Below are 21707 nucleotides of genomic sequence, written 5' to 3' on the forward strand. Positions count from 1 at the left end.
GATCTTAATGTTTTCATTTTCATCTCGTTTTCTTATGCTTCTTACTTAAGCCTGAATGGTGCACATGTATTCTGAACAACACGCGAACACACCACTCACATTCATGCATACGGACACACTCAAGTGTGTGCTCACGTCCACACACATACATACAAATAACACACAGGCACACTGATACTTGTAAATATACATACATACATGAGCATGCACATACGTGTGTGCACATGCGCGTGAGCGAGCGCACACACACACACACACACACACACACACACATTCTTAGAACTCTTCCTGAAGAGTAGATGAAAAGTTCTCCTCCTAAACATATTATTTTTAAAAGACCAAAAAAACATGCCTTGCTTAATTATACCCTGTTAGAAAAAAAAAAGAATCCTGATGAGGCCGTGTGTAGAAATAGCATCGCTACTACAAAGCACACAAAGGCTAATGTAGAGACAAAGTTTCCCAAATGTTGATGGTATTTCTACATAGGTGCTGAGGTTATAAGTGATTTTTTTTCTTTCTGCCTGTTTAGATATCACAATTTTAAACACTGTACTTGTGTTTCTATTTGTTTAGGAAAATAAAAGTAAGCCATTAATTTTCCCTGTCATTTTAATCTCTTTGTCTAGGTTCTTACACACATGGAGGGCGAGCTGGGAGTTTGTAGAAGGAGTTCCCCAAACAGAAGTTGATTTTACAAAAAGTAACATGGGAAATAAAAAAATAATAATTTCAAAAGCTAAACCTGCTTTTTCAAAGAGTTTGGCGAAGTTTCCCGACTTTACCATGTATGTATGTATGTATGCATGTATGTACGCATGCACACATAACTGGCATGATTCCCACTCGGTATCCACTCATCTCTACCCCAGTCTGTTTCCATCATTCAAGACCTTCTCGCCATGAAGACCCTGGACCTAGTATGGAGACAGAGATGCTTGCTCTGGGTTCCTGCTCTCAAACCTGACTTGTCCCAAAGGCAGGAGTACTTCTGCTTTGTGTCCGTGAGGTAGTCCCCTGGGCTTTTGCTGTGGTCTAAGTTCAAAGGGCTGGTTGTTCTGCCTCGCTCAAAGGCCTCCTCCTCAACCTCTCTGTAAGTGAAGTATGTTCTATAAACCCTCTGCATACAAGGACTGTATTTATCCATCACAGGCATACTGGTTCTCAAAGCCTAGTCCTGGGTACCTGTAGGGCTGCTAGAGAACGCGCATGCTCAGACTGATTCTCGTCATGTTACTGACTCTTTCTCTTTCCCCGCTCTCACTCTCTTCCACGTGAACAGGGCACGGCCCACGTCACAGCAGACTAAAGGCTGCAGCTGACGTGACAGTCCCGGGAATCTGTTAAAGCAGCACTGTGGAGCATAAAGCAGTTGAGGAGTTCCTTTCTATTTAAAACACTCCCATGTGGGATGGAGGAGATACGGCACCTTGGTAAAGAGCACGAGCAACCAACAGCATGAGCTGCTACTGCAGAGAATCTGTGTTTGGGTCTCCGCATCCACTTCAGAAGGCTCCGGCTCCAGCTCCAGGGAGATGCCATGTTCCTGACCTCCTCAACACCAACACTCACCTGCACACATCCACACACAGACCCACACACAGACGTACACATGATGGACACTAAAAATAACGAATCTTTCAAAATGGAAAGCGTCAGCATGCAAAGGTTTACTATTGTTATTGTTAATAAATTGAAAATATTTTTTTTTAATTTTCTCTCTTTTGACACTGGGTCTTACATAGCTAAGAATGAACTTAAAGCAGTCCTCCAAATTCCTCTTGCAGAGTGCTGAGATTATAGGCATGAACCACCATGCCTAGTTTTATTCACTACTGGGGATCAAACCCAGGGCTTTGTGTATACTAGGCAAGTATTCTACCAACTGAGCTTCCATAGCCTTTTACATTTTTTGAATGGCAGTGTCAATAATCTTTTAAGACATAATAGTAGTGTCTATAATCTATTAAGCGACATATCACAAAAGCTGAGACTTTTTATGTCCCCTATACAAGAGTGTGGGGCAGTTTGGGAGCTAAAATATTTGAGAACCTAGTATGTAAGATTAAGGATCATTGGCGTGGGAGCTGTTTTTGTTTGGGTTACTATTGCTATGATGAAACACCATGACAGCAATTTGGGGAAGAAAGGGTTTATTTAGCATGGTCCACCACTGAAAGAAGTTAGGACAGGAATTCAAACAGGCTGGGAACCAGGAGCTGATACAGAAGCCATGGAGACTGCTACTTTTTGGCTTGCTCCAAATGACTTGCCCAGTCCACTTTCTTATAGAATCCAGGACCACCAACCCAGGGACGGCACCATGTGCAGTGGGTTGGGCCCTCCTCTATCAATCACTAAGTAAGAAAATGTTCTACAAGCTTGCCTACAGCCCAGTATTACAGAGGTGTCTTCTCAACTGGGCTCCCTCCTTTCAGATGTCTCAAGTTGACATAAAATTAGCCAACACAACTGAACCCTTGTCAACTTAACACACAACGCTTTTTAAAATATAACTTTTCCTTGGGGGGGGGTCATTCCCAAGATATCAGATTAATAAATATCACAAATATAAAACATATTTCAAATGTAAAAAATCTCACAGTCTTTACCAATTCAAACACTTAAAAATAGTCCCCCACAGACCTTCTTTATTGACAGTAGTCACTGATAAGAAAGGAGCCTCACACAGGAGGTAATGTGACAGCTCTAACAGCAGACTCAGGAAGATGTAATCTCCTGGTCTTCTGCTCTGACTTAACAGGCTACTAATATTCCGTATTGCACTTTACCTTGGTTTCAACTAATATAAGATCATAGCCCAGGAAATTAACTGTGTATACAGGAAAAAAAAAAGTCCTGAGTTTCTAAAACTAGCTTCAGAGAGAAAATTTCTCACCTTGTCACCCTGCTGGAGTCCAAAGCAGGATCCCCAGAACAGATTCCTTTTAACTCAACCAGTTAGATGCTGATGCAAATCAGCATCAGGTCAGTATAGCTAGCTACCAAGGCTATAAATTCTCAGCCACAAGGAAACTTCACAGCCATACCCCTCTGAGACATAAGGTGCCCCTTGCTAGATCCACTGGTTTCTTATGACTCTGTGAAAATGCATGCTTGATACTGTTGTTACCTCCTATGAGATTGTTAACTTGTCTGTATACCTATATAAACTGAAAGCTTTGTGGCGATCACCCCCCTTTTTTACCCTTAGCCTTAGGCCCTTATCCCTTAACCTTTTTGCTTTGCCCTTTTTCTTATGGCTTATACTTGTACCTTATGCCTTAATTCTCTCTTGAAACATGCAGGTAAACATGCCCGAGTCAGTCAGTTTGTTCTACCCTGTAGATCCCATTCCCAAGCCAGGCTTCTCTAGTCCTAGAAGTCCTGTTCTGAACCCTGAGAGAGTGCTGAGGCTGGTACTCAACAGCTATCACTATTCTGGTGGTTTGCTTATAGTTTTATAAATTTAGTTCATTATCATCATGCAGGGAGCAGGGTAACAGGCATGGCAGGTGTGGTGCTCATGAGCAGCTGTGAGTAGTATCCTGTTCCACAGGCAGAGAGAGAGAGAAACTGGCCGTGGCATGGGCTTTTAAAACCTCAAAGCCCACCCCTAGTGACACTTTTCTTCCAACAAGACCACACCTACTCCAACAAGGATACACTTCTTAATCCTTCTAATCTTTTCAAAGAGTGCCGCTTCCTGGTGACTAATCATTCAAATATATGTGCCTATGAGGGCCATTATTCAAACCACCACGGTCACATAGCAGAGGACTTCTAATAGCAGAGTTCCTAATGTAATCTTGTGTAGCCCTCATCCTATTTGTCCTACAACACCACAAGACTCCTTCTGTTAGAAACATCACTAGCACCGCCTCCTCTGACTCATTCTCCCCCAAGACATACACACATACAATAGCAAAAACAAACTCTCTGACTCATTCTCCCCCAAGACATACACACATACGATAGCAAAAACAAACTCTCGAAACTATGTATTTTCTTGAGTATTAGGACACTTAAAAACCTCAACTATCTATCTCCGATAAACCCTTCCCTTTTTGGAGGAATACCTCTTCCAACATCCACAAACTCTATACTCTAACCAAGCTCTAATAAATCCTGTATTTTACCGTCAGTGTGACTTTATACCCCCATGACCCATAATTCTGATACTCTTATCTCAAACTATCTAACTGCTTCCTGTTCTGCAAAGCCCCCTGTGAAACCCACCTTTAGGACTTCACATTGTCAGGTTAATTCCTCCCTCTCTAGAACCCCACATTCATATTATTTATTTGTTTAGCACTTACTATAACTTCCTTATAATATTATCTATTTACAAAAATGCATACATTTTAAGCAGACCATGGACATCTAGGGAGGATGGACTTCCTGCATATCATATTTCTTTGACTCCTAACAAGGTTTTTGATATAAAGGAGGCACATGAGGGGAGATTTAAAGCTAGGACATACATCTGAAACGAATTATGAGAAATGTGGGATCATTTTTAAAGGCATACGTTTTACATTTATTCTATGTAAATTTCCCAGAATTATCTTAGCATTGACATCAGGGTTTCCAAATCTTTCTAAAAGATGTACCTATAAAATAAGGAAAAATATCTCTATCTACACAAGAAAAAAGAATCTTAGAAACTTCAGAAATTAAATATAATAGTTTCTCATTATTTCTTTCTACTTGGATAACATATTGTTGAAATTTTAATATATGTTGCTTTCATGTTGCTCTCAAAATTCATTTCCAAGAAAAACAAAGAATTACTGATTTATTTCAATCGAATAAGCCATTTAGCTGGACTGGACTAATTTAGAAAGTTGTGCTGAAACCAATTTCTTAAAGTTAATGTCCAAGTTCACAATAGTGGTGTTTACTTAGAATCCTCCATCGGGATACTGAGGCAGCCAGCCTGGGTCACATGATTGCATAGCTAGACCATGCCTCAAGGGGGAAAAAAAGTTGTTTTTCTCTTCACTCAACAAATATTACCTGAAAAGCACACATAGTAGACACTATGACTGCGCTACTGGTAGGATATAGAAGGTAACTCGGTGTCTTTTTTTCTCACATCACAGATCTTGATAAGACATCAATATACTTTTTCAGACCTAGGCCAGCTGGCCTTGGTGAGATCCCAATAGAACATCCCCATTGTCTTAGTGTGTGGGTGCACCCCTCGTGGTCCTGAGTTCCTTGCTCGTGCTCCGTCTCCTTCTGCTCCTGATTTGGACCTTGAGATTTCTGTCCGGTGCTCCTGTGTGGGTCTCTGTCTCTGTCTCCTTTCATCGCCTGATGAAGGTTAATATTCCTGAGGATGCCTAGGCCTGAAAAAGCATGGGATAATTCCGGACTAGCTGAACATAGCAGACAATGAGGAATACTGAGAATTCAAGAACAATTGCAGTGGGTTTTTGACCCTACTCCACGTACTGGCTTTGTGGGAGCCTAGGCAGTTTGAATGCACACCTTACGAGACCTGGATAGAGGTGGGCAGTCCTTGGGCTTCCCACAGGTCAGGGAACCCTGATTGCTCTTCGAGCAGATCAGGGAGGGGGACTTGATTGGGGGAGGGGGAGGGAAATGGGAAGCGGTTGTGGGGACGAGGCAGAAATCCTTAATAAATAAATAAATTAAAAAAAAAAAGACATCAATGTAGCATGGTCTGCCAAGTGTTGAGCAACCTCTCCAAAGTTTTCCTAAAGGAAGCAATATCTGAGCTGACATTGGAAGGGGAAAGTAGAGATATGTTTAAAGAAATATGATTGTGAGGGTCACCTACCAAGCAAGGAGTTTTCAAATGATTTGAACTGTACTGGGAAGTCTTTTGGAGCTAATGTATTCAGGTTTGCTCATTATTAGAGCAAAACACTGGGCCAAGTTGAGGAAGACAGAAAGGGGAATGAGGACATGATGGGTGCAAGGGCATCAATCACAGGAGACATCCTGCCCCTCACAAGAGAGCGTGCCTGGCTACGTTGTCTGACTTTATCACCACTGCAATCCTATTACGTGGCTACATTTTTTTTCTCCATTACACAACCACATTACGAACCACACTGCTTGTAATGTGAACACTGGTGTTCAGATCAAATAACAGACATTTAGGTTACTGTGATAGGACTCATGTATGTTATACATGAGAAAGAGAGAAAAAATAGTGGAAGGAGGAGAGGAGAGGCAAAAAAAGGGGGTGCTGAAAGAACAGAGTAAGATCCAGATCTTACCTAACATTGGTGGGGAGAAAACAGGATTCTCGAGTGTCTGACGGTGAGATGGAGTTGGTGAGTTCAATTTGGGGCAAGTGCAGACATGTTGAGTCTGGGAATGGGGCAGGGTTGCCTTTTATGACCACGACTGAATCCCAAGGGAAAAATCTACACCAAGGCAACTCAGGTAGAAAATAGGTACAAACACAGAAAGAGGTAAGTGTACAGATTAAAGGGATTGGGAGAGTGTGTAGACTCAAAAGAAGATGGGCCTGAGGAATTCTAAAGAACAGCAATATTGAAAGACGAAGGAAAAATTCATAAAACATTAAAATGAACCTAACAGCAATTTAAGTAAGGCATGGCTGCAAACAAAGAAAGGGTGGGTTTCAAGGAGGTTATAATGGCATCATAAATAATCCACAGAAAGGTGAGCCAGGAGCCACATCCATTGTGTTTAACACATCAAGGTCCAGGTGACCTTGTGGAGAATAATCTCAAGGAAGCTGTGGGAGTCATCCGACCATAGTGCTTTGAGAAGTGGCTGGGGAGTGAGGAAAAGGAGGAGGCACTCAGGCAATTCTTGATCCGGTCATGCACACAAGGAGGCACCAAAACCAGCGAATACTCAGGGGACTCATAACAGAGCTGCCTGACCAACACAGCATCTGCTTCAGATCAACAAGGGCAAAGAACTGAGGATCAGAACTGGCAGTCCCGTGTCCCCAGAGGACTGTGAGAACTAACGGGATGGTACAGAAGGAAACGCCAAGTACAATGCCTGGCACACCCGCAGATATTAGCCATTGTTCCCACTAGAATAATAGGAATTCAATGCTTCCTGCCACATGTACTTCAATGCCATTCATCCCAAGATCAAGAACTGCTTCTCATATTAATAGATATAGGTAAAGTGGCACATACTGACCGAACCCTGAGAGCACAGCTCTTGAAGAAAACCACACTCCATCATGATTCCTCACACAAACCCATGATCTGGTATCAGTAATACCATGTGACCTTTAACAGAAGGGCCTGTGTGCCATAGAATGCATGATTAATTCATGGCACATGATCTATTTCTCATCTCAAATCATACTACTGATACTGCTGTCCTCATCAGTCTGATGCCTACCCTACTGCTCTTCTTCCCCATCCTAGAAGAAGCCATGAGTTTCTTCTCTTCCCAGGGAGACTAAAATGACTATTTCTCTGATTTTTCTCCCAGCAAATTAAGGTTCAACTAAACTAAGAGGGCCCTGGGTTCTCTGGCTTGCAAAATCCATATCGAGGTTTGCATAGATTTAGAAGTAGATCTAAGCTTAGAAACCACAATCTAACAGTTTCTAGAAGCACAGTATGGACCCCCAAGCCACTTACATTTTAGGGATGATACAAAGGGTCTAAAGAAAGAAAAAAGGTCAGAGAATTCCTAAGAACAGCCTGAGAGGTCCTCTGAGGGGGGTGGGGGGAGGCATAATTCCAGTATCTATTCAAGTACTCTTCCTGTCCTTAGACTCTACACCTAAGGTTGACATCTTCAGGAACGTACCAGTGCTCGATGAAGGGAAGAAGAGGCAGAGTGGTAGGGCTTCTCTCATAGTGAAAGTCACCAGAACTAAAGTCCCCAAGCTGGCATGCTTCTCCAAGACCTCTTTATCCCACTAATCCTGGCTGCCTTTTCATGCCATCCCTTCCTCTATAAACTGACTGACCGTAAGGTGTTCAGGTCCCCAACGTCACATGCGATACAATTATATCAGTTAATGGTATTACGAGGACAATGGCTGTGCATTCAGCACATGGTCTGAGGCAGGTCCACGCTGATGGTTTTCTAAGCATTGTCTCTTTCACTGCTCTTTGTGTGAAGCAGCTCAAGGAAAGGATCCTGGTTTTGTTGTTAGGTCAGGCCGCACACTGGATACTTGAGTGTCTGAACTACAGCAGACGCACTACGCTTGTTTCTCACATAGTCACCCTCCGTTCAAACCACCCTATCTATGGGTAGGGCTCATCCATTTCCACTCACAAAGGTGAACACTATGAGCAAAGGAGTAAGTCATTTGACTGGGACAAATATGTTACTAAGTGACAGAATCTAAATTTCAGCCTGAGGCTAGATGCCACACTGTTAACCATTGTTACATTGTCTAAAATAGTCAGAGATCTGAAGGACTCACCCAAGTAGTGACAAGCATGGATTAGACTGAACTAGGCTCATAGAACTAAAACCGCCTCAGGGGCTTTGTCTAAACTCATTTATTTTAGAGGCTATGTTTTTCTTTTTCCTCTAACTATTCAGCTAGGCATGTATATATTTCTTTAAAAAGTAGGCAAACTTCTGAAGCAAAGATGTTAAATATTTGGATTAAAAGGATGTAATGGTACTTTTCAGCTTAGCACCATTGATTCACTGACTTATGCTTTCGTCTCCCTTAAACTTCAGCCCAAAAGAAACAACAGAGAATCTTTGGAAGGAGACAGAAACCAAAATTGAACAGAACTCCATTCTGAAGACTTCTAAGCTCTCCGATTCCATCATCACAAACGTAATCTGACGATCGTTTCATTTCTTTAGGAATCTCAGGATTCAGAAAACACACTTGGCTACAGAAACAAGGGAAGTAGTCCGAGAAGAAGGTGACTGGTGTCCATTACAAACAAGAGTCTACCATTAGGTGAGCTGAAGACTCTACCATTAAGTCTCTGAAAATGGTGTAGTTTCTAAGATTATCTAGGGCTTCCAAACTTTTTTTTCAATAAGTAAATTACGTAAAGGTTAACTTTTCACTCTTGTACATCCCTTCAAGAACACTGCCCTGCGTGCAGTTAACTCACAAATTCCAGCAACCAGTCACAGAGTTGCCTTCCCTGGGGTCAGTTTTCTTTCCTGTATGGAGCAGTCAGCCATCCTTCTCAGCTGCAGGCCTCATTTTACATTCCTATTTATGTTCCCATTATCCTGTTCTCAGCAGGTCCCTCCGGTTACCACCGGAAGTGATAAATGATGCAGGATTCCAAAGTGCGTTAAATTTAAAGAAAGCACACTAAAACTAGGGTCATGGTTGCAAAGCAGTGGGTTTCACAGTGGGAGAATTCAACCCCTGCCTGTCACTGTCCCTTATGGTGGGAAGAACCAGGAAGCAGGAATAAGTCATGAAGCATGGAGAGTCTAGAGGCTACAAACCTTTCGCCCACCTGCTCTACGTGTACCAGCCCAAGAGAGAGCACAGCTGTCAAGGAGAACTTCCTTCTCCCCGTCCTGATAGCTACCTCGTGCCAATGCCTTGTTATATGACAGCAAGTGATTCTGGAGACATGCTCTGACCACCTGCATTCCCTCCTGGCTGCAACTCGGTCCCCAAAGCCCATACACAAATGCTTCCCCAAGCAGAATGCAGTCAAAGGAAGAATTCCACTTGGATTTGCCAGAAGGGTTTCCATTCCAAAGTGAGCTGTAAGCACTGGACTGGAAGCCATCCCAATAACACAGGTATTTCTCTCACATTCGAGTGTAGTTATGGAAGAAGGATCAGCTGCTGCTCAAAGTGTTGTCTCTGAGGATGGGGAAAAATCAATCTAAGCATTAGAATTCATGAAAATTTCTTTCCATGAAAGGGAATGCGTTACTCTCTGGGAAATCCAACATGTAACTAAAACGTTGTGTAGATAAAACTGGCAAAAGCAGATGTTCCGTGAGTATGTATTTTTTAAACCAAAGCAGAATCGCAGAGGTGACAGGGTTGTGACTTTTCCAAAGCTATTCCCAACTCTCCTACATCGTGTGTCCATGCTGTCTGGTAGAGTGGGAACCAAGTGTGTACGACCTTGTGATATGACTTGCAGGCTTGCTCTGGTGATATTTAAACACCGTGGCTTTTCTAGCTTTATTTGTTTAGTGTGTGTGCACACAAGTTTTGGCTGTCTATTATCAACCCAAAATTCCCATCTGTAATGAGCAAACGTGAAGGATAGCGGAGACATCTTCCTTTTCGATAGCCCCTGTGCACGTCTGGGTTAAGCGGCGGTTTTCCTTTTCTTTACACGCAGTGCCTGCACACGCAAGCCAAGGCACTCCTGTGGAAGTCAGAGGCCAGTTTACAGATGGCAGTTTTCCACGCGGTGGGTCCAGAGGAACAGACTCCGGTCATTAGCCTTGGCAGCAAGTGCCATTACCTGCTGAGCCACCTCCCGCCCAGAACTGCACTTTGTCTCACACCCCGACTTTTCACACCTTCCCATCTTATTTACTTATTGCATAAAAAGGCCTCTGAGGTGTTGAGGAGGCAGCTATGGAGGACATCAGGACCTAAGTTCAATTCCAGAATTAATGTTTAAAAAAAGAAAAAAATAGCAGGCATGATGGCATACTTAAAATCACAGAGCTGAGGGGCAAAGACAGACAAATTCATCACGCTTTCTGGCTAGCCAGCCTAGCCTCCCTGCCAGGTTCCAGACCAGTGAGAAGAAAACCTTTCTCAAAAACACAACAGGAATCCAGATGGTACTGGTACACACCTTTAATACCAGCAGAAGCAGGCGGATCTCTGGGAATTTGAGATCAGCCTAGTCTACAGAGCTAGTTACAGGACAGTTAAATCAGAGAAATCTTGTCCAAGAAAAAAAAAAAAAGATGAGGGAGGAAAACCTTAAGGAATGACAGCTGAGGTTGTCCACTGGCCTCTGTGTGTGTGGGCACGCATTTACACATATGCAAGAGCACACACACAGGTATGCACATGTTCTCTCTCTCTCTCCCTCTCTTTCTCTCTCTTCCTCCCTCCCTCCTTCCTCCCTCCCCCCCTCCTCTGAAGACAAGGACCTGCTTACTCAATCCCTTGTAGCCCTATGACTGTTCCCTTCATCTGACTAAGCAGTGGGCCACATAAGCAACTGATGGTTAGTAACTTCTGGCCATAGTTCAAAATATGAGGTAATGGCTTATCTACCTAGATAAAATGTTTTCTCAGACTATAACAAAAACGTAAGCACTACCGCAAGAGCTTTTAAGGTTATCAGGGATTCCACCACTTAGGACATTAATTCAGGTACCTAATCTCTGTGCCATAGTCTCCTGATAGAGAAGACACACAATGGTGCCTTTATCATAAGAGTGTTTTGACAACAAAATGTGGTATTACAAGTAAATAATTAAAAGGGTTGTATAGAATAATGAGATATTAGAAATCCCTACACTTAATACAAAAGGGACCACATGACTCGTGGGGGAGTAGGTAAAGACAAGCACTTGGGAGTGAGATAGGGAAAAAATGAGAAGCATTCTCCTTAAGTGGATCTCACCCACACCTGGTGCCAAGGCAAAGGCAGCTCTTGACATCACAGCCAAATGAATGAATCATGCAGATCCCTCGTTTTACCAAAGCCTGCAAACACAACACGCTATGCACTGCCAACGATGGGAGGGCTGGGGTGAAGAGGCATCAGGAAGCCATCATCTAGGAGGATTAACAAGGACCCAAGCATCACCTCTCTCCATCACACCCCCAGGGTCTCAGGAGAAGCAGCAGGCTGGAAGGCATTGCTGCCAGACTTATTCCTATCATACCTCAACACAAAAAGGCCAAAGGAAAAAAAGAACGTGTCCACCCATCATCAATGCTTCCTAGAGTGCCTTCCATCACTGTGTCTATCATTGCCTTTACCCCAGGAAAAAAATATGTAACAGATGACAATAAGAATACATACAATAATGTATATTGTGTATGCAGTGACCAGCATTCACACATACACACATCTTTCTTGCTATGTACTGCTACCCTGGTCATCCATTACATGAGGAAGGAATTATCTTTCTACTGACAGAGACCTACAGTAGTATGGGATAACCTCTTGCACACTGCAAAGATTTGTCACTCATGTTAGTTTAATAAAACACTGATTGGCCAGTAGCCAGGCAGTAAATACAGTCAGCGTGACCAGACTAGGAGAATTCTGGGAAGAGGAAAGGCAGAAGCAGTCACCATCCAGACACAGAGGAAGCAAGATGAGAATGCCTTTCCAATAAAAGGTACGAAGCCACGTGGCTAACAGATAAAATTTATGGGTTAAATTAAGTTGTAAAAGCTAGTTAGTAATAAACCCGAGCAATAGGCCTGCCAGTTTATAATTAATATAAGCCTCTGTGTGTTTATTTGAGACTGAATGGCTGTAAGACCCAAGTGGGACAGAAACCTCCATCTACATTCTAGCTTCATAAGACCAGAAAGAATAGAGGGAAAAAGACATCGTAACCAAATGACCATTCCAGGCCAAAGATTGCAGCAGCAGAACAGGGACATAGTTTGGTGATAGCATGCTTATCAAATAAATAAATACAGTTGAAGAATATGTGTTCTTGGCGGGGGGGGGGGGGGGGGCCTGGGAGGAAAGCCTTTAAAAGCGCCTTCTGCTACCTCCAGGTTGAAATGGTCAGGATATTTTGTAAAACCCACTGCAGCTGCCTCCTCAGTTCCCGTCTTCACCCATGCCATGCATTCCATGCTCTCACGCTCACTGTTAGAAACGCAAGTCCGGGAGGCGGGAACCTCAAGAGCTTGAGGCCCTAGAAAAATGACTCCAAAATTCCAAACAAAATGTCTCCTGCATACAGGGTATGAACCAGGTTACTATGTCAGCCCCTGAAGGGAGGAAGGGGTCACTCCCACCCGCCTGTTTCAAGTCTCGCGGGAGAGACGTGTCGGTGCGAGGCAGTCACGCAAACAGAAAAGGGCGACGACACAAATGAAGTTACACACGTATTGCATTGCACTGCGATTGTGAGGGCTTAGCCGCTAGACAGATCCCTGCTAGGCAGGCAGGCAGAAAGAGGGGGAGTCACAAATAGATAATTTAAAATGACAAAAGTATAGCTCCTTCCCGATACTCTTAGACCTGGGACAAAGGCCTGGTTGTTTAGTGCTCCCTGCCTGTGGATCAGTATGACAAGTTCAAGACCTGGACCAGGACAAACTTACCCCAGGTTGTTGGCTTATTCCATTCCCTGTCTTTGTTCAGAGTGACCAAACCCTAAATTAGGGGAAATCCCTCAAAGACTTTACACTACCCCCCCCCCACTCAAATACTTTAAACAGCTCCCTCAAAGAGAGGCCAGATTTGGGGCTCCCAAGCCTCCTCCCCAACTTCCCATCTCACCCCCAGCCCCACCCCACTTGGCAGAGTGTCTTTCTCTTTCTATGCCTTACTGTAGTGTGTGTGTTTCCTCACCCCTAATAAAAGTCTTTCTTTACTGGTTGATTCTGTCTGCTATGTCTGAGGTTTCCCATGCCACCACCTGTCGCACGCAAGATTTTTTTCTGACTTTTAATTCTTTAACTGTCAAAGAAAACGATCCCAATCATGCCCCCCAAGATGGTAGCAATTGCATCAACTGATGTAGAGCCACCAATTCCTCCTAAACTCTTGGCCAGACCGAGAAAGCTCCTGGGAATGCAATATCTAAACAGATAGAGCAACGCACATGAGCGTCTATGGTACCAAAAGGTAGCTTGGAAGATACAGAACACAGCACAAAAAGGCTTTTCAGCCATCTTAAAGCACTTGAAGTTTGATGTGGATGATGACTACCTAAGCAGTAGAACATGAACCTAGCTCCTCAGAATTCCTGGGTTCCATTACCAGCACTTTAAAATAATAATAGTAATAATGATTTAAAAACAACAATATAATAATACTAATGATGTATTCATAGTTTATTTCACAGGGATGAGATGGCTTCGAAGAGTGACATAATAAGCTCTGGATTTAAAATAAGCACTGATATTTATAGACATTAATAGAGGTACCTGTTGAACATATATAGGTAACTGATAGTACCATAATAAAAATCTTGTAAGAATTCAGAAAACAGAGAAATTGAGGATTACATGATTTTAGGGCAAGATTAACTAGGCTTTCTGTAAGATGTTTATTTTGATTGGCGAACTCATGGGAAAGCAGGTCTTTCTAGGGAAGACATTGAAAGAAAGCACACAGAAATCCAGAGAAGCATGAATAGTCCTGCAGGTGCCATGGCAAGGAAGCTTGGCACAAGGGAGCAGGGCCTCAAATGCCAGGCTCAGGATCTGGACTTCATTAGTGAAAAAGAGTTTATAGGCTGTTACTCAAAGAAAGAATGCCACCTTGCTTTAGGAAGATGGTTTATAAATTCAAATAGTCTAAAAATAGGCACCCTATCTAAGAAAAGGCAACTTGATGATAATAGGAACAGGACGGAGAAACCTCTGATGCAGGGGACGGCTGCAGGACACTCAGGAAGAGCTGCAGAAGTGAAGCCCGGGTGCAGAAGGACGGAGTACAGCAAAGGCCACAACGCCACCTACCATCCATCCCAGACGCCACCTACCATCCATCCCAGATGCCACCTACCATCCATCCCAGACGCCACCTACCATCCATCCCAGACGCCACCTACCATCCATCCCAGACGCCACCTACCATCCATCCCAGATGCCACCTACCATCCATCCCAGACGCCACCTACCATCCATCCCAGACGCCACCTACCATCCATCCCAGACGCCACCTACCATCCATCCCAGACGCCACCTACCATCCATCCCAGACGCCACCTACCATCCATCCCAGATGCCACCTACCATCCATCCCAGACGCCACCTACCATCCATCCCAGACGCCACCTACCATCCATCCCAGACGCCACCTACCATCCATCCCAGACGCCACCTACCATCCATTCCAGACACCACCTACCATCCATCCCAGATGCCACCTACCATCCATTCCAGATGCCACCTACCATCCATTCCAGATGCCACCTACCATCCATTCCAGATGCCACCTACCATCCATTCCAGATGCCACCTACCATCCATTCCAGATGCCACCTACCATCCATCCCAGACGCCACCTACCATCCATCCCAGATGCCACCTACCATCCATCCCAGATGCCACCTACCATCCATCCCAGATGCCACCTACCATCCATTCCAGATGCCACCTACCATCCATCCCAGATGCCACCTACCATCCATCCCAGACGCCACCTACCATCCATCCCAGATGCCACCTACCATCCATCCCAGATGCCACCTACCATCCATCCCAGATGCCACCTACCATCCATCCCAGATGCCACCTACCATCCATTCCAGATGCCACCTACCATCCATCCCAGACGCCACCTACCATCCATCCCAGATGCCACCTACCATCCATCCCAGATGCCACCTACCATCCATTCCAGATGCCACCTACCATCCATCCCAGATGCCACCTACCATCCATCCCAGATGCCACCTACCATCCATCCCAGATGCCACCTACCATCCATTCCAGATGCCACCTACCATCCATCCCAGATGCCACCTACCATCCATCCCAGACGCCACCTACCATCCATCCCAGATGCCACCTACCATCCATCCCAGATGCCACCTACCATCCATCCCAGATGCCACCTACCATCCATCCCAGATGCCACCTACCATCCATCCCAGACACCACCTACCATCCATCCCAGATGCCACCTACCATCCATCCCAGATGCCACCTACCATCCATTCCAGATGCCACCTACCATCCATCCCAGATGCCACCTACCATCCATCCCAGATGCCACCTACCATCCATCCCAGATGCCACCTACCATCCATTCCAGATGCCACCTACCATCCATCCCAGACGCCACCTACCATCCATCCCAGATGCCACCTACCATCCATCCCAGATGCCACCTACCATCCATTCCAGATGCCACCTACCATCCATCCCAGATGCCACCTACCATCCATCCCAGATGCCACCTACCATCCATCCCAGATGCCACCTACCATCCATCCCAGATGCCACCTACCATCCATCCCAGATGCCACCTACCATCCATTCCAGATGCCACCTACCATCCATCCCAGATGCCACCTACCATCCATCCCAGATGCCACCTACCATCCATCCCAGATGCCACCTACCATCCATTCCAGATGCCACCTACCATCCATCCCAGACGCCACCTACCATCCATCCCAGATGCCACCTACCATCCATCCCAGATGCCACCTACCATCCATTCCAGATGCCACCTACCATCCATCCCAGATGCCACCTACCATCCATCCCAGATGCCACCTACCATCCATCCCAGATGCCACCTACCATCCATCCCAGATGCCACCTACCATCCATTCCAGATGCCACCTACCATCCATCCCAGATGCCACCTACCATCCATCCCAGATGCCACCTACCATCCATCCCAGATGCCACCTACCATCCATCCCAGATGCCACCTACCATCCATCCCAGAACCCGGGGATGTTTGGAAGTGTTCCTAGAGATCAGCACACTAATCTAGAAAACAAGGGTTTCCCTTTTGGAGCTGTTGAACCAGTGTCCCCGTGACAGAGCGTGGAGATAAACTTCCTGAAGACAGGAAACAAAGGGAAAGTAAAGGAGGGGAATGGGGAAGCAACACGGGGACACACGGAAGGCAGATCCATCATTCCTAGATACTCTGAACTCTGGGCCTTTCTCGTGGATGGCAAGCGCTTCCTGGGACAAATCAGTCTCTGTGTCAGTCGAGGGGCAGTCCAGAGCCATCTGGCTACGAAGGCCCTCTTTCTCACATAGTTTGGGTTATTCCACCTAACTTCTTATCCACAGTAGCCATTATAAATCAAAATTATGAACGGAGTTGTTTTAGTCTCTCCACTATGAATCCAAGTCACCTCTGTTTCTCAAAGCAGCAAGGTAATGGTGCCTATGATTGCCCCCCATCCAAATTTATCAAACAAACCTGCTGTTGATTCAACTGCTATCAAAGCTCTCATCCAAAAGTACAATTTTGTTGACAGGCCTTGTAGAAGATTAAGAAATTTCTGGCCCGAGGAAACCTTCTACATTCTCGGACTCTTTCAAAGTCAAATAGCTAAATGTCCCACAGTAGAATTTATATCGCTCTGCTCTGTGCTGGACAGAGAACTGAAGAGGCATTCTTTCGAGTGTGACGACATTAAAGATTCTAAATTTCATTTGATGGTTTTATGCTGGGGCACATCTGAGTGCCTTGGCAAGTCTATCTATCAATTACCAGTGAATTAATGGATTCTTCTAGATTACCATTGTCATCATTCCACCAGTGATTGCTGTTTTCATTGAGACTTCACAGAAGTGCAAATAGATGTTTGTTAAGCCTGATTAGTGTAGGAGTTTTTCTTGGCTTCTCTGTTTCCAGGCTAATTACTGGCTTCTTCCTGCCTCTTTCTGATGCTCATAATGAAAATACACATGCAACCTCGAGAAAGAGCCTAAAGTTATCAACATATAATTTACCTATTGAGACACCCTACCATCTTATAAACTAAGAATTGTATTACTAGCATATAAAACCAATTTTCCTACAGTGTTTAGGCATGCCATCTACTATCTTTGCAAGGGTAGCTTGGGGTCTTTGGCCCCTTTAAAAGTCACCTCCAGACACTGCCAGATAAGGCTATCCTTTAAGTCAGCACAGTATGTGACCTACAGATACAGTTCAAGTCCTGTCCCTAAACTTCATTCCAAGCAAATGACCACACCTACCTAGAAACTAGTCAGCTAAACTATCTTTTTTTTTCTTAAAAGAAGAAAATGCATGGGTGATATATGCCTTTAATCCCAGCACTTGGGAAACAGAAGCAGTCAGATCTCTGTAAATTCAAGGCTACCCTGGTCTTACAGAGTGAGTTCCAGGACAGCCATGATATTATACAGAGAAACCCTGCCACAAAAAAAAAAAAAAAAAAAAAAATTAAAAAAGGGGAGGGGGCAACAATTAAAATATGTGGGCATTTCTTTTTACATGTAATTTTTCAAACATTGAATCAAATTTAAAAATATGCAAGAAATAGAACTAGAGACTGCTTACATTTAAAAATTCTTCATAAGGGCATCACAAAACTCTTCTAAGTCAAAGAAAGACCATGTCACAGCATCAGAGAATCTGACGCCTTAAATTATATACATTTTAAATGTTGAAAGACATTACTAACAGAAGCAAAATCACAGGGCTGGAGCTATAGCTAGTAGTGGAGCACTTGGCATGCATACAAGACACACTATGTCTAACTCTAATCCCAAGAGGGGAGGAGGAGAGGAGGGGAGGGGGAGAAGATGGAGTAGGGGTGATGGAGGGAAGGAAGGAAAGAAGGGAGAAGGCAACTGAACTATAGTGCTGATGAACATGAGGGAATTTATCTAAGTAAAGTTTCCTTAATTATAATCAAACATCAGATTCATTGGAGAATGCCATGTTTCCAAAGCAGAGTTTATAGAATGTAGAATTTCCCAGAATATCTTAGCCATAGACGAAATGATAAAAGATCTATGAACTGCTTCATCGGCAGTTTAACATGAGTGGGCAAGCAGAAACCGGGGGATGAAGCATTGATTTAACTGCCCCCCTGTCTTGGCTTACAGTACTAGGGATTAGAACTCGGAATTCTGGGCCACCATCACCAAGCCCCGTAGCCTCAGCTCTGTGACAAGTATGATTTCTAATTACTCTCTAAAGTTCAAGTCTGCCCTCAAATTCAAGCCTGAGAAACATGTGTTTAATTATTTTGAATTAATTCTAGAATCAAATACTTTACATGACGGGACAGCGACTAGAAATTAACTCCAATCCCAGCCTGCCACCAACTGAATCACCAACCCTTCTGTGAGCTGGGTTTAAGGTGTCCTCAGGTTCCCCACCAGTACAGTGTGCCCTTCCAGCTGTTAGGCAGGGCCTTATGCAATACACACATGAGCGCTTTTTAAGTGGGAGTGGTCACTCATCCTGAGACTGATAAGGGCCGCATGTGACAGGTTCCTTCTGCTGACTGGGTAAGTTAAGTCAATAGCTCTCTTTCGGCAAGATTGAAAAATATCATTCTTTTCTAGGACACATGTCTCGGGTGGCTTCCCTCGCTCAACTACTTCATACACCTTTCTATCGACTTTTCTCTACCCCAACAAGCCTCTGGTGGCTCAGTTTATCGTTCTGGCTGCCAGATCCCTAAAAGTAGTCCCTGAGCCCCAGTGAACGAACCTGTGAGAATCAAATGACACTCATCAGTCACCACCTCAAACTTTAAAAACTCGGCGAAATCCTTTCTCTGGCGCTTCTCCCTTCTAGAAAAGGCTGCCCTGCGCATGGAAATCTGTGGAAACCATGGACCACCGGGCTGCTCCTTACCTGGTTAAAGTGCAGCTGTCCTAGATCCAGAGCTCCCTGGTGGGGTGCAACCCCCAGACGCTCCAGTAGGAGCCCCAAGTGCTTGGCCGACAGGCTCCGGTTGGCGCCGAACACGCTCAACACGTCCTCACTGAAGGCGAGCTCCGGTCCCTCCTCCTGGTGTCCCAGGCCGGTGGCCGCCAGCAGCAGCAGCCCGGCCACTGCCCGGCAGGGAGTCATCGTGGAGCTTGGAGCGTGTGGAGCCTACAGCACCGGAGCTGTCGGATGCAGGGACCCGCGCGGGTGCCCTGGTGTCAGTGCCCTTGGAGTGGGAGGGCCACCGTCCCGCGTCACTGCCTGGCCCAGTTAGCAAGACACTCGGTGCCCGCGGTCCTCTGCAGCCCCAGACCTTCAGGACATTGAAGAGCTAGCACAGTGAGGAGGCGATGATAGGCGGCGTGGCCCCTCCAGGCCTCGTGCGGAACCTGAGATAAAAGGAACAAAGGGGGGACAAAGATAAAGGCCACTGGGTCAGCCTCCTGCGTGCCCCAGAGCACAGCGTGGCCAGAGTCTCGAACTCCAAGCCGGGCGCGGGGCCAGCTGCCCGGAGCTGAGTTTGCTGAAGCCTCAGGATTTGCTTACAGTGTGGTGACACTCGCTTGTCCCGGATATAAAGCCCCAAGCGCGCCACACTTCGGGGAACTAAATCCTCTCCGACTGTGCAACCCCAACTCCTCTTCCTGTCTTGAGGTTTTATTTTCCCGCTGCAGACGTGGAAGGGTAGGGACTGTTACCCTCCCCGCCCCCGCAGGGAACTGCAGAGAAACACGCCTTCAGGACCCCCAGGTTCCGAGGTTCCCCAGTCTAAGCAGGACCCTCTCTCTACTCTCTGTGGACTTGGCAGGCTAATAGGAAGGAGACGGCAGCCTCTCACCTCTAGTGTCTATGTCGGTCTCTGAGGTTCAAAATATATTTCTCTCTCTCTCTCTCTCTCTCTCTCTCTCTCTCTCTCTCTCTCTCCTCTCTTCTCTCTTCTCCTCTCTCCTCTCTCCGTACCCCCCTCCCTCTATCTCTGGGAAGCTCTGGGATCCGGCCAGCACCCTTTAGAGATAAGAGGGGGAGGGAGGGTGCTGTCCCCGCCTCTGTAACACGTGGTGTCACACTCCCCTAAGCTGAGCTCCCTAGCGTGTCCACGCAGGGGCGCAGGCAGAGCCTAGGTGTCTACCTCTGGGTCTGCCATCCCAGTCGCAGGGGTGCCTGCTCCCTCCCAGTCCCAGGATGGGGTCCCTAGTCCCCTTCCTGGTGTCAGGTGCCACTTTTTTGTTACCTCCGAGGAATCAGCTTCCTGGAGCGGAGTCTAGAGCCCCTTGCATTGTCTAAGAAATTAACAGGAATTGGCTTTTTGCCTTACTTCTTAAAATCAGAGGAGAAAGAGGAAGCCAGATCAGTCTCCTGTTGGTGGGCTAGCTGAGCCAGCACGGTCCTTGCGGGCCCTTCCTGACGCCGCTCGGGATATCCGCAGATCACACGGAATGTTTATTTGTTCAGATGAAGGTTCAAGAAAAGCTGACTTGGGTGTGAGGTCAACAAGTTTGTGTAAGTGAATGTGGTGTTTGGGGGACAAAGGTTGTATCCGGTGGATGAAACGATCCAGAAATAGAGAAATAAAGTGAAACCGGCTTGGCTGTCAGATGGCTAAAAAAGAATTCAAAGTGCGGCTCATGCCTTTCAGGGTGGGTGTGCTTTAAACTCCGAAGAATAGCAAGTTCAAAAACAGATACACAGCTAACAGACGAGTAAAGAGGTGGAAGGAAAAAGAAAGTATTACTCATAAGAAATTTGGGAGTTTCCCTCCTTTCCCTCTGTGTGTCTGTGTGCGTGCGTGCGTGCGTGCGTGCGTGCGTGCGTGCGTGTGTGTGAGAGAGAGAGAGAGAGAGAGAGAGAGAGAGAGAGAGAGAGAGGGAGGGAGAGAGAGTGAGAGAGAGAGAGAGAGAGAGAGAGAGAGAGAGAGAGAGAGAGAATGGGGGAGGAGGGAAAATTCCAGGAAGGTGGGGGCCTAGGTGAGAGCAGCTGCTGGACTGTCCAGAGAAGGAAGGCAGGGCGGGGCTATGCGCTGTCTCACAGCAGGGGCATCAAGCAGCTGTGCCAGGGCAGTTGCCAGGAGGAAGTTTTCTGCATAAGTGCACCAAGCACTGATGTGGAGAATAATTTCTTCATGACTGGCAGCAATTCAGATCAACAGATCCCGGGTGAGTGCTTGCATATACGGGACACAAAAAGCCCTGCCTCGAAAGACCC

The 21707-nt window shown here is 45.6% G+C and overlaps 1 protein-coding gene across 2 annotated transcripts in view; it reads right to left on the bottom strand.

Moving 5' to 3' along the window:
• Slc39a8 (solute carrier family 39 member 8) overlaps positions 1-20487 on the bottom strand; it is a 59174-nt gene extending 38687 nt beyond the window's left edge. The window contains exons 1-2 of one of the 2 annotated variants that reach the window (XM_041656687.1): positions 20344-20487; positions 19431-19894 (exon numbers count right to left, since the gene is read on the bottom strand). In XM_041656687.1, coding sequence (XP_041512621.1) covers positions 19431-19649 — 219 coding nt within the window. In that variant the 5' untranslated portion in view covers positions 19650-19894; positions 20344-20487. Of the gene's footprint in view, positions 1-19430; positions 19895-20051; positions 20154-20343 lie in introns of those variants that run through there. The other variant, XM_041656697.1, reaches the window with a different exon arrangement.
• Positions 20488-21707: the final 1220 nt, after the last annotated feature.

The sequence above is a fragment of the Microtus oregoni genome, unplaced genomic scaffold, assembly GCF_018167655.1.
Source record: "Microtus oregoni isolate MIOR12 unplaced genomic scaffold, Mior012 000000F_ref0000247, whole genome shotgun sequence".
In the NCBI taxonomy this organism is placed as follows: Eukaryota; Metazoa; Chordata; class Mammalia; order Rodentia; family Cricetidae; genus Microtus; species Microtus oregoni.